Raw genomic sequence first — 12,778 nt, 5'->3', positions numbered from 1 at the left:
TTGCATTTGTATGTCAGCCTCTGGCTGAGCCCTACGGTGACTCTTTTCATCCTGCCTTGGACATTACACTGCAGCTGGGTGTTGAAGGGTAAATTTAGGAAACAGTGAAATTGATGGCATGTTAGCAACAGAGACTTTAATTTCTTTCTTCCCTGCACGTTGCTTGTTATTTTAAAATGAACATTTGTTTTGAACATACGCGCATTAGAGCAGCATCTGCAAGTACTGAATTTGCAGTAAGACACAGTGTTGGATATCCTGCTACTACAAGGGCAGTTCTAAGACCACTGAATCTGCTAATGAAGGAACAGTGCAGCCTTCAACTTAAGAACACGTTCGTTTTTCCAATTTAGCTTGACAAAAGCTCTTGGTTAGATAACTGTGACATGAATTTTGTGGGAAGATTCATCAATCCATTGTAAACAGCCCACCACATCAATGCTTTAGGTAATGCAGTGAAAGAAGCTCGGATGAAGTAGATTCTGGCACTGGTAGAGGTCAGTTCAAAATGTTATTCTTGCATTCAGCTGGGAAAGTCTCTGAAGAGCTGCTCAAAATCGGGGTGAGAAATACATTACTCTAAGGAAGACAAGAGCGCAGCAAACAAAAGCCCCACAACTTTTGGAGCAGAGTAACTTTTTCAGAATCGATTTCTATTGGAGGCAGACTTCAAGGGGAGAACTCTTAGTTCTGGTCCAGACAAATTCTCTGCTGCATCGCTCTCTATTTGCAGCTCATTGAAGGCTGCTTGTTTTTTTTTCTCATCAATTTACATCAAAATAAAATCTTTCTTCTGAGAAGCAGAAAGAGGATGAAAGAAAACTGTATTATCCCAGCTTTTGCAGCTGTATAAGAATTGTTGTCTATCGGGATCAATTTATTTAGCTTTGTAGGTGTTCTAATGTAACCATTCCTTTGAGGCAAACGATTTGTCTGCTTGTGAGCTTGGGATGTGAGCATACTGTTGGTGCTACAGAAATAAGACCAAAGCCTCCTTACTCTGTGGTTTTTCATCTCTCCCTAACTCAGCTGTTGCTGATTTCACATTTGGTTTTAACATTCTATCAAACATATGGAATGCTATTAAACTCAGCAAGCGTTACGTTTTTGTGTGACCTCTGTGGTGTTGTTACGTAGGGCTGGATATTCCCTACAGACTGTTCCCCTATCTTTCCTGTTCTTGCTTTCATGAACTAGTTTGTGTCACCTGTCACAGCTCTGACAGCTTCACTCTGCTTAGTGGTATTTTTATATCCCAAGTAACTGCAGGTTTCCTCTTGAAATGACCTTTCCCTGAGATGCTCTCTGTGCCACGTGGCTCTTTCCACTTTCAAATTGTTTTCATCTCTTCAAGTGTCCTCATGCTAACTCCATCAACTGAATTAGTGAGGGCCATATGTATGTTCTTCTGTCTTTATTCATTATGGAGGTTGTTGGCTTTGGAAGTGCTTCTCCATATTGAGATGACAGAGTGTATTTTTCAGTAGTTAGATTGGCGATTATGAGTAAACCCTACAACAACAAGAGATGAATCTGAATATGAGAAATGGTTCTGGTGTCACAAATATGCAGCTGTGGCATGCTATGCATTCACTTAGCAGCGTTGTCCAGTTTGTCTCCATTCTCAGTGCCTATCTGAGGTTTTCCCTTTGTGCAGCACGTTGCACAGATGGGCTCTTTTGGTTTTTCTGAGCGCCTATAGACAGCTTTGTTTTGTCTGTGATAACAAAAATTCTGTTTTTCTGTGTGGTTTTTTTCTTTTTTTTTTCTTGAGAGCCACCATATATTCACAGGGTTGGTAACAGAATCATGGCATTTGCACATGAATCAGTGTATGCATATATGTGTCAGTCCCAGGAAAATTTGGCCAAAGGAAATCAAACGGCAGACCTCTGAGAATTGTGTCATTAAACACAGGCGAGAACTTTGTAATTAAGATCTCTGAGGTTCTGTCACAGTGAGCCGGTTCTGATCCAGGACTGATCAAAAGCATTGCTGCAGTTGCAGCTGTGGATGCTGTCAGTGTGTGCCTGACGGAGCGCCTGAGCACAGGACCCCACGTCTACTTCTCCAGTCCTGTGTTCTGCTCATGACTGATACGTGCAGGCAGAACCCAATGTGTGATCGCATGCTTTTTTATTTCTTTTCTTTCCTGTTTCCTGAGCCCTGGTGTTATTTACTGCACAGCGTGTGCATGCAGCGAAGCCCAGCAGAAACGTGAGTCACAGGGTCTGCTCTGTCCATAGGAAGCATCATTCCCTTGCTGTGCAAGTTTGGTTTGCAGCGAGTGAGGCGGCGTTGCCTTGAAAATTATTTTCATTCCGTGATGTTAATTTCAGAATTGTAGTCAGCAGGAACCTCTGTGGGGTTTCTGTGTTTGTTTTTGCTTTGGGCTCAGTGTCCCCCAGCCTCTGCTTTCGGTTTGTGAAACGGAAGCTGTGCGTTCTGAAAGCAGTGGGGACTCAATCCTGTAATGCCGAGTTCTCCAGGATAAACTCAGAGAGCTTTTCAGTGCAGGGTTAGAACACCACGTATCCTCAACAGCTGCTCAGCCACGTATGGTGCACGTGGATTAAATGCAGTGCTTTCCAGAGGTGTCAGGGCTGTGTCCCTACCTGGGGCGCACCGCAGGATAAAGGAAGCAATGCAGAGCCCTTCCCAGCTGCGGCCAGGCAGGTTTGCTCAAGGCATGCCCACAACACAGCCAGCTCCCTCAGACTTTTCTTTACGCTTAATCCCATTTTCTGAATCTTAGCACTGTGCACTAAGGATTGGTGTGCTGGATTTTCTGTTTTTGGCTTTGTGATTTATTTTATTTTTTTAATGATTTGAGAATATACGTTAATGAGCGTGTTTATTTTTTGCACGCTGGCAGTAGAGTGAGCTTTTTCTAATTCTGTTGCAGTATATGGGATTGAAAACAGTTTGAGGAGTCATAACCACTTGGTTTTAAACATACGGGACGTGGGAGGATATCTAGCAACAAGCTCAGGAATTTGGATGGGCTTTCTTTTTTAACGTAGTCACACGTTATTAATATGCATCATTTTGAGATACTAGATACTAACAATCTGATGTGTTGCTTACTTGTAAGACTGCAGAATCAGAATAGCCCAGATTCAGGGCTGTGTTGCTTGGGGCCTTTATCCAGTCACCTCTTGAAAGCACCAAGGATGGAGCTTGCCCAGGCTCTGAGCAGTTGGCCCTCTGCTTTCCCCTTCAAGGGGCGGACATTTTTCTCTCTATTCAACCTAAACCCTCCTCGTTATAGTTGGCATTGCCTCTGTTTACCTTGTTACTACGTAGTTTGCAGTGTTAAAGCCCAGATCCTACAAGCATTTGTAGAGCAGCTTAACTCTTTGCATTGCTAGGTGAAACAGGAATTAAGGAGTATCATTGTGTCTCCTTCTAGCTGCATTAATAGGATGACATGGAATTAGTGCATGCTGCATCTTGGAAGAACAGGATCCAGATAAGCACTAATAACTTGAAAATTAGCTTAATACACTTTCAAACAATCTCTTTAAAACTTCCTATTTTAACCTGAATATTACAAATGCCCAGAATCCAAAACATTGTCAGTGCTGGCAAGCCATTAAGATCCATCTTTCAACTAAGAATCGTACAGTCTAGGGATAAGAATTCTATGAGAAAGAGCACAGATTTGTTAATGTGGGTAGGAAATAAAAAAGATGGTGAAAATTACTGTTCTGGTCATGTGGGTACCTGATTTTACTCTAGTGATAATATCTTAGGAATTTATGCCTACTTGTCTTACTTTGCATGCCACCTTTATATATTTTCCTAATTATCAGTGTATCTAACACCTTCACGAGAGTGGCTTCCATGGGTTGCTGTGCTGCCTCCTTGACGTACGGAGCCATGATTTTAACCTGTAATGGTGTATTGAGAGTGCTCTCATAATGTTTTCAGCTGAATAGCTGGAGCTTGCCATGCAATGTCAAAGACAAAATTAAATGCTGAGAAACAGCTTGTTGCTCAGGCTGTGCTCGTATTTCAGTTGGTTTTGTGCTGACAGCATACCCTAACAAGACTCATCTGTTTTTAGAAATATTAGTGCTGAATCTGTATTAGTTTGTGAAAGACACGTGCAGATTTTTTTGTCTTTTTATTGAATTTTCTCTTTAGTTTGTAGATGATGGACCATTTTGAAACTGATCCGTGATCTCTGGTTAGGAGATGTTGATCCTAATGGAGTAGGCTGGTGTTTCACATGGATTAACACTGAACAACGCTTGCTTGTTTTTACTGTTCGAAATCATTATTTTTGAATAACTAATATAATGACTGCTTATTAATATCTAATGAGTGGGAGGCTAGTAGATGGAGCCAGGCTCCTGTTGGTGGGCCCCAGCAACTGGACAAAGGGCAACAGGTACAAAGCAAGCACTGGAACAGGCTGCCCAGGGAGGTGGTGGAGTCTCCTTCTGTGGAGGTATTCCATACCCACCTGGATGCCTAGCTGTGTGAGCTGCTGTGGGGAAGCTGCATTAGCAGGGGTTGGACTGGGGGAGGTCTTCAGAGCTCCCTTCCAACCCCTCTGGTTCTGGGACTGTGTGAAAGCTTTCATTTCTCTCGGAGGTTCCAGCACTGCAGTGTGACTCGTGGTGGAGAAGAGGATCGTACAAGGCAATCTGTCTTAGTGGTAGTTTTATCAGAGGATTTCTCTTCTGTCCCTTCTGACTACTTATCTTGTCAGAGCAATTCAGGCTTCTCATAGTTCCCCTGTTTCACACCGTCTTCTGCATTTAGACTTTTTGCCTGCAGCATGTATTCTCCTACTCTGACAAAGAGCTGAGCTGAGTTTTGCTAAAACTTCCCCTGGAAACACTGCTGTAGGCAAATGCCCAGCATGGATAGCTGCAGTCCAAGTGGCTGTTCTGGTGGGAAATGCTGTTATGTGTATGCAAGGAAACACTTCCATTGTTTGCAGTGAATGTAAGAAGTAAAAACTGGGGAGTTGCTTAATTTAAATTGTGCTGACTCGAAATCGAGACCTTAAAATAATAATTCAGATTGGATTTGGGTTTTAGTTAACGAGACAAAAAGAGCATCTCTGATGGCAGCGTGCTCTGCTGCAATTTCCCAGACTGTCTTGAGAAAGAAATTGCTGGGGATGAGCAAGCAGAGAGGCAGGGTTGGCCTTTAGTATTGACATGCTCCTAAGTACTGCTGTAAAGGATAAATAAATCAATTGGTTCCTTCCCCTGCACTGAACAGCATCTATCTCTTTGCAGGTTAGTCAGCAAGGAGAAAAGGTGGAGTTGAAGTTCTCCATCCCTTTTACCTTCACTGCTAGGAAGCTAGGAGCTAATGCACAAATAGGTGCAGATCTACCTAGATCAGAGATCTAGTGGAGAAACATGCAGGTTTTTCAGACCTGGTCAGCAATAGTACATTTATTTTAGTTGGTATCTGTAGTTAATAGCCATTTTTATGGATTTCCTTTCGTACTGTACTGCCTAATTTTCTTATATACTTTCCTGATGTATTTCAGAAAGAAATACATTTTCAGAACGTTTTATCCCTTTGTGTAACAAAGAGAAGAAATCCCTGCTGAAATGATAATCTGAGTTACATTTGTTTTCGTCTTACCTGCAACACATGTAAATATGCAGTTGCTTTTCTTTAAGCCTCTCTGTAACAGAGGAGGGCAATTAAGCTGTCAGTACGAAACACATCATCAGACTCCTGGTGGCTTCATGTCATGCCCACTGATTATCTGCTATTCCTTCCTTACATAAACACATGGCAACAGAAGCCTCCTGGCTGATAAACTTGAGGAGGGGAACCTCTGCTTTAGAGCTAAATGAAACGTGTCCTTTAACCTTTGGCACCTGATCTGTTTCTAGTGAGTGAACTCCAAGCATTTCCTTCTGCAGAAGAAATTCTAGCAGCTACAGACAGGAAATTCTAGCAGGTATAAACAATCTTTATGAAGCCTTTCAGCTCTGAGCTGTTTGTAATTGCTTATTGGTTTGACAGTAACAAACAGACCTGTGTTCATGTAACAGATGATACACCTTCAGAATGAGTCTGTATGCATGCAACAGGTCTGTGTGTGTTGCATGAAGACTGAGGATGTCTGATGTAAAGAACTTACAGCTGCTGTTCATGTTGGGGTATTGGCCAATGGGATAAAATTCCTGCACTATAAATGTGGAAGTATGTAAAAGCCTGGGTAGTAACATCATCTAAACTGCCTGGATTGAATGTGTATGTGGTTATGTTTGCTATAAAATCTCTTGGAATTGCTTCCCCAGTCCAGTGCTTACTGCTATAAAAGTCAATTTATGTTGAGTTGTTGAATAGAAAATTGTAAGGATTTGTAGCTATGTGAAAGTGAGGCTTGTGACTTGCAGTACTTCACACCCAAGATCTGCAGCAGTGCTACTGACCACAGTAATCTGCAGCTCTGATCTGAACATTTTAGACAGTTATCTGTTGAATTTAAATAACGAAGTGAGGGTGAATTTATTTTCTATTTGTTGAGTTGTTTTTTTTTTTTTTCTGTATTGTCTACATGGAAACAAAACAACGACAAAAAACCAAATAGAATCCCAACAACTGAATGAAGGCTGACATTTGACATTGCACTAATGAATAAATCATTACCTCTCACTCAGTACGAAGTGGGATGGGAGGATTGTGACCCACCTGTAGATGATACACGCGCTGTTCCTGCACGTGTCGCAGTTGGCCGTGTCTTGACCGGTCCGATATGAAAGCCTGCAAAGATAAGAACACCAGGTCATTCAAATGCCATATAACAGATTTTTGCCCTCAATGAGTGCTTTTTGTAGAAATGAGAACTTCAGGAATTGATGATGATGATTTTTTTTATCTGTAGTACTTAATGGGATGATAATATTCACCTTTGCTGGGGATGATGATTATTTTGGACAGCAAGCGATTGGTTGTTGGAAAAAGATTCATTTGTTATATTTTTGTATATTGATGGAATACAAAAGGAAATGTAGTTAAGTGCTCTCTTTATCTAAAGCCTCTGTGTGCCATGTGCTGAACCCTCACTGCAAATGGACACAGCTCCTGGTTCTGCAGACGTGACGCTGCTGTATGGCTTTCTTCTCTTCCCAAATACATACGGCTTCACCTCCTTACTGGTGATCCTAGCCAAGGTGCAGATGGAGCTGAACTTGTGAGGGGATGTGAAAGATAACGAGAAGGGGTTCTGTAGGTACACAGGAAGGAGGAGACAGACCAAGGAGAGTGCTTCCCCTCTGATGAAAGGTAATGAGGAGCTGGCTTCCTCAGGCATAGAGAAGCTGAGGTACTTAGTGAGTGCTGTGCCTCGGTCTTCACAAGTGGTCCGGCTTCGCTTGTCTGCCAAGACCTTCAGTCTCTAAGTGAGGCTGTAGGGAGTGATTTCTGTCCCACTGTAACAGTGGAACAAGTCTGAGTCGTCTTGAAATGGAATGTATATAAGTCCATGGGGCCAGGTGATATCCATCCTAGGGTTCTGAAAGAGATGGCTGATACCCAGGCTGGATGTGGCTCTGAGCAGCCTGGTCTGTTGGTGCCCTTGCACATAGCAGGGGATTGGAACTAGATGAGCATTGATGTTCTTTTCAACCCAGGCCATTCTATGGTTCTTTGATTCTAAGGAGCATAATAGTGGAAAAATGTACTTAGTCATTTTGTCCTTTGGGTCTAAAGACATGTTGTGGTGGTTCTGTGAGAAGAAAACATCATTTGAATACTGTTTCCTTTTCTCACCTGGCCTGTATCTATCTGTTGTCACAGCTCAGTCTGAAGCTTGCTAGTGCTCATAACTTACAGGCACGTTCTCTCTGGTGTGGTCAGTTTGGAAGGAAAAAGAAACCTGTGGCATAGAAATGATTTTCTGTACATGGGCAGGAATTTCATTAAAATAAATGTATGAAATTACAAAGAAGAAAATAGCCTGCATAACCACGCAAATGTCCTTGCGTGAGGATGATTTTAAAATGAAAATTAAGTCCTAGAATCATAGAATTATCGAGTCACAGAATGGCCTGGGTTGAAAAGGAGCACAATGCTCATCCAGTTCCAACCCCCTGCTGTGTGCAGGTCACCAACCAGCAGCCCAGGCTGCTCAGAGCCACATCCAGCCTGGCCTTGAATGCCTGCAGGGATGGGGCATCCACAGCCTCCTTGGGCAACCTGTGCCAGTGCCTCACCACCCTCTGGGGGCCACATCATCCCATCAGCTGACATCAGTCAGTTCCACATTGGCTTTGCAGCACAGAGGGGACAGCAGGACCTCGTCCCTCACACAGCAGCAATAACGAAAACTCCAGCATTTGCAAAAGAGTTGATTTAATTTTCATGTGACAAAATACCAGACCTCTAGAGTATAAAATATTAATGGAAATCAAGTGACAAGGCATGTGCTCATCCCTAACGTGGAAATGCAGTTGTTGGCTATTTTTTGGTAACTAACTCCTGATGATTTATCTCAGTGAGCACGCTGCCTTTGTATGGCTTTGTTGTCCTTCCTAGGAAAACTACCAACTCTTATTATATTAAAAGTTTGAATATTGTTTTTCAAGTTCATTAGGTTACTTGCATATTTTATATAAAAGATGCTTTTAAGCGAGAAGAAATGTATCGGTGTGACCTTGAAGGCAGAGGGTGGATGTGGCATTGGCTTAGATCAGGCTCATCTGCCCAGGAAGACACTGCTCTGGCCATTGGGAGCACTGGGATGTGTAAATGGTGTGGGGCATTGTCACAGCAGAGCGCTCTGCCGTGGGGATGGAGCTGCTCAGCACAGCAGTACTGCAGGCAGCAGTTAATAGGGCGAATCTGCTGCTTCTATAAGATAGACTTCTTTTTTTTTTCCCAGTGAAAGAAAAATGCAAGGTAGAGTTCTTGCTGTTGTAATTGTTGGTGGTTTTGTTTTTGTTTCCACACCTATTTTACGAGCGCTGGGAACGTGCTGGATTTAAAACCTGATACCAAGTAATAACGTGCCCTTGGAAATAATTTTTATCTGGAGGAATGCACTGAAATTAACTGCACTGCTAAATTTTAACACAACTACAAAGGCAAGCTGGCAAAAGAACTGCAAGAAGAACTCTCTGTGAGGTACCATTCCTTATGGGGGATAAAGCAGCACTGCTTTGCATTTGCTTGTACTTTTTTTGTGCTCTCAGGGGTGAAGTCATTTCTGTTTTGCAGTTCTGCTTTGATTATTTGGAGGCAGACATTCAGGTTGTCACTGCAGCATTAAACTTGGACTTGTACAATTATTTTTTCAAGCTATTGATCAAATACTAAAAACTCTTAGCAAGGACACAACACCTCAAGTTTACAGATAAGCTGCTGAAAGCCTTTATTTACCGAGGACATAAATGGTAGTTAATAATCGCCTTCAGAGGAACACAGCACTGTTGTCTGAATGCCTCTTTATAGATAAAGACATAAACATGCTGCGTAGGGTGCCAGTTTTTTTCATTAGATGTCAGTTGGGACATTTTAATTCCTCTTTGTAAGCCTGCAAAGTACCCTTTAATGTACAGGTAATTAGCTGCTTCAGAGCCTAACGACCTCCTGCTCTGCACCGCTCTGCTATTCCTGCACTGTGCTGCTGGGCTGGGTAACAAGTAGAACAAGTAGCTTAAGAAGTTTCTCAAAGTCCAGCTTTGGCACAGAGCTTAGAAATGCTTCAGCAACAAGGGTTCAGTCTCAAATTGATTGCCATGTTAAAAACCATGCAATGTGTCTCTGAATCGTTATCCTTCGTTTGCTCTGTAATAAGGGTGTGTGTGCTCTGATCACTGCCTTCGTTGCTGAGCCGGTTTCATAGTCGTAGAATGGCTGAGTTGGAAGGGTTGTCAGCCACTAGATCAAGTGCTAGATCAGATTGCACAGGGCTCCATCCACCCTGGCCTTACCCCCTCCAGGGATGGGGCATCCACAATCTCTCTGGACAGCCTGTTGCAGCACCTCACCACTCTCTCAATGGAAAAACTTCCCCCTGATACCTGGTGTAAATCTTCTCTCCTTCTCATTTCCTCTTGTGCTATCACTGTCTACTTGTGTAACAAGTTGTTTTCCCTCCTGTTTATATCTCCCTTTAAATACTGGAAGGTCATAATGAGGTCTTCCCTCAGCCTTCTCTTTTCCAGACTGAACAAACCCAGCTTCTTCAGTCTGTCTTTGTAGGAAAGGTGCTCCAGCCCTTGGATCATCTTTGTGGCCCTCCTCTGGAGTCCCTCCAGAAGCTCCACATCTTTTCTGTGTTGGGGGGCCTCACACTTGGTTGCAGTACTCCAGATGGAGCCCCACGAGGGCAGAGTAGAAGGGGACAATATCCTTGCTGTCCCTGTTGGCCACCCCTGTTCTGATGCAGCCCAGGATACCACTGGCCTTCTGGATTGCAGGCACACCCTGCTGGCTCATGTCGTTGAGTTTTTCACCTACTGAGACCCTGAAGTCTTTCTCAGCAGGACTGTTCTCAAGGAGTTGTTCTTCTCCCAGTCTGTATACATATCTGGGATTAACCTGACCCAAGTGCAAAACCTTGCACTTTGCTTTGTTAAACCTTTTAGGTTCACAAGGGCCCACCTTTCAAGTTTATCAAGGTCCTTCAGGATGGCATCCCCTCCTTCTGCTGTGTCAACTGCATCACTCGGCTCGGTGTCATCAGCAAACTTGCTGAGGATGCACTTGATCCCATCATTGATAAAGATGTTAAAAAGTACTGGTCCAAGACCAAGCCATGGGGGACACTGCTCATCACCAGCCTCCACATGGACATACACCAGTTGACCACAACCCTGTGGCTGTGACCTTCCAACCAATTCCTTAACCATCAAATAGTCCACCCTTCCTGTCTCTCCAATTTACAGATAAGGATGTGCTGCAGATTCTTATTGACCAGGTACTGACAGCACTATGCCTGTAACATTCTAGTTGCCATGAACTCATTGAACATTCATAGGCTGGTTGCTTATTTAGCAGAAGTTTGGAAAAGACTTCTTAAGATCCCCATGTCCAGCCCCAGCCATCTCCACCATGCCCTCTGAGCATGTCCCTTAGTGCCATGTCTCCATGGTTCTTGAACCTGCTCATCTTCAAATGCACAGTAATCCCACATCTTCAAGTATTTTAAGACATTTCTTAATTGATGGTATTTGACAGGCTCAACCTGCTAGAAACGATGCTTGAATATAAGTATTAAGCAGGATTTGGTTTTTGGATGATCATTTTGAAAGCCCAAATTCTCAGCTGGCATGTTTGGCTCTGCTTGCTTTCAGCCTCATTGCCATTCACCAACTACACTGATATGCGATGATTTTTTCCTACTCTGATGTAATTTATGATAAACTTTTCTTAAAGTAATATTTCCCTTATGGAATATATTCAGCTTTTTCAGAGGTGATTTTTCTTTCGCACAACAGATGAAGTGATGTTGCCTTCTCTGAAGTCTCCCTGCCTTGGATTTCTTCCTAGGAAGCCCTCCCTCACAGCACTTGGTTTCTGTAAGGCAGTGTGATAGCTCTGCAGCCAGTTCTGTGTTGTACAAGTGTCTCTCCAGTATGAATTCAATTACATATATGAACTGAACTGCTTATGAAATAATTCTGTTGTTTTTACCCTAGGGCTATGGACTTCTCCTTGTTTTTATGCAATTATCTACATAAACACATGCAAAGAATTCATCTACCTTGTGCCAACAGAGATTTTACTATGAGAATAGTAGTTTTGCATGTAGGTCTCACACAGCGAGGTTGGATTTTACGTGCAGGCAGTGAGAAATAGAGCTGGTAAAGGTGGTTATCCTCATTGCTAAGTGGTGGAGCAGTGTGTGAGCACATCTGGGTATCGGGGTGAAGACAGCGATGTTCTGGTTGTGCTGTGTGAGATGGAGCGTTTTGAATAAAATCCTTTCTTGCCTCCACTTAAAAATAATCTAATAAGATAAATCCAATTTGGAAGAGGTCAGCCTACAGACCAGTCAACTTTTTCTTCACTGGTAAAACTCACAGCTATTTTTCAGTATTTATTCAAGTAAAATGTGAGGTTTTCCCAGAAAATACAGATTGCTGCAGAACATTTGTTTTCTTTTGAGAGAACTGAAAGTTGGCTTTGGTCTGCTTGAGACTCAAAGCTGAGCCCTTCACTCTGCACTCACTGAGATGCCTGGGAGCCAGGAGCTCCCGTTGGCGATGTGCTTTGCTTAAAGAGTCATTCAGCCTTGCAGCTCATTCTGCAGTTTTAATGCTGTGATTTTGGGACTGCTGCATTGGTTTAAGCATAAGAAGTAGAACATTTCATAACTTGCTTTAATCTCCCTTTTTTCATCCTTTCTTATAGGAAAAAAAAAAAAGCAAGAGAAACAGAACAGTGGTAGGCACAGGGTGATTGATCATTAAATTCATTTGAAAACCCATTTGAAAAAACAATCAGAGGGACATGTTTATCCCAAAGATTTCATTGTGTAAATGAGCCCTATTGGCTGGGGATGAAGGCTGTGTACCTGGTGTGGGCAAACTCTAGACTTGGCCTCCTGGGGAACTCGATGGTCGTTGAGGTCCCTTCCAACCCAAGCCATTCCACAAGTTGTGTGATTGGAGCTCACCTGCGTACCATTGCTGATGCTGAGACATGCTCATGCTTTGTAGGTGTTGAACAGCCAATTTTTCCTTTTTCATATACACCAAAAAACGTTGTTATTCCCAAAGCTTCATTCTTTGGCACCTTACACCTTGTATTTTGTTTTCGTATGGGTGCGTGCGGGTGGGCCTGG

The 12,778-nt window shown here is 42.9% G+C and overlaps 2 protein-coding genes across 4 annotated transcripts in view; one reads left to right on the top strand and one right to left on the bottom strand.

Moving 5' to 3' along the window:
• DOCK1 (dedicator of cytokinesis 1) overlaps positions 1–12,778 on the top strand; it is a 273,286-nt gene that overhangs the window by 92,763 nt on the left and 167,745 nt on the right. The window lies entirely within an intron of this gene.
• INSYN2A (inhibitory synaptic factor 2A) overlaps positions 1–12,778 on the bottom strand; it is a 43,768-nt gene that overhangs the window by 4,129 nt on the left and 26,861 nt on the right. For both annotated transcript variants that reach the window (XM_052677059.1, XM_052677060.1), the window contains one exon: positions 6,679–6,750. In XM_052677059.1, the coding sequence (XP_052533019.1) occupies positions 6,679–6,750 (72 nt within the window). The remainder of the gene's footprint in view (positions 1–6,678; positions 6,751–12,778) is intronic.

Source organism: Tympanuchus pallidicinctus, unplaced genomic scaffold (genome assembly GCF_026119805.1).
Source record: "Tympanuchus pallidicinctus isolate F22 unplaced genomic scaffold, pur_lepc_1.0 scaffold16, whole genome shotgun sequence".
NCBI classification, from domain to species: Eukaryota; Metazoa; Chordata; class Aves; order Galliformes; family Phasianidae; genus Tympanuchus; species Tympanuchus pallidicinctus.
The sequence above is the reverse complement of the archived record's forward strand: the minus strand, read 5'-3'. Positions and strand labels throughout refer to the sequence as shown.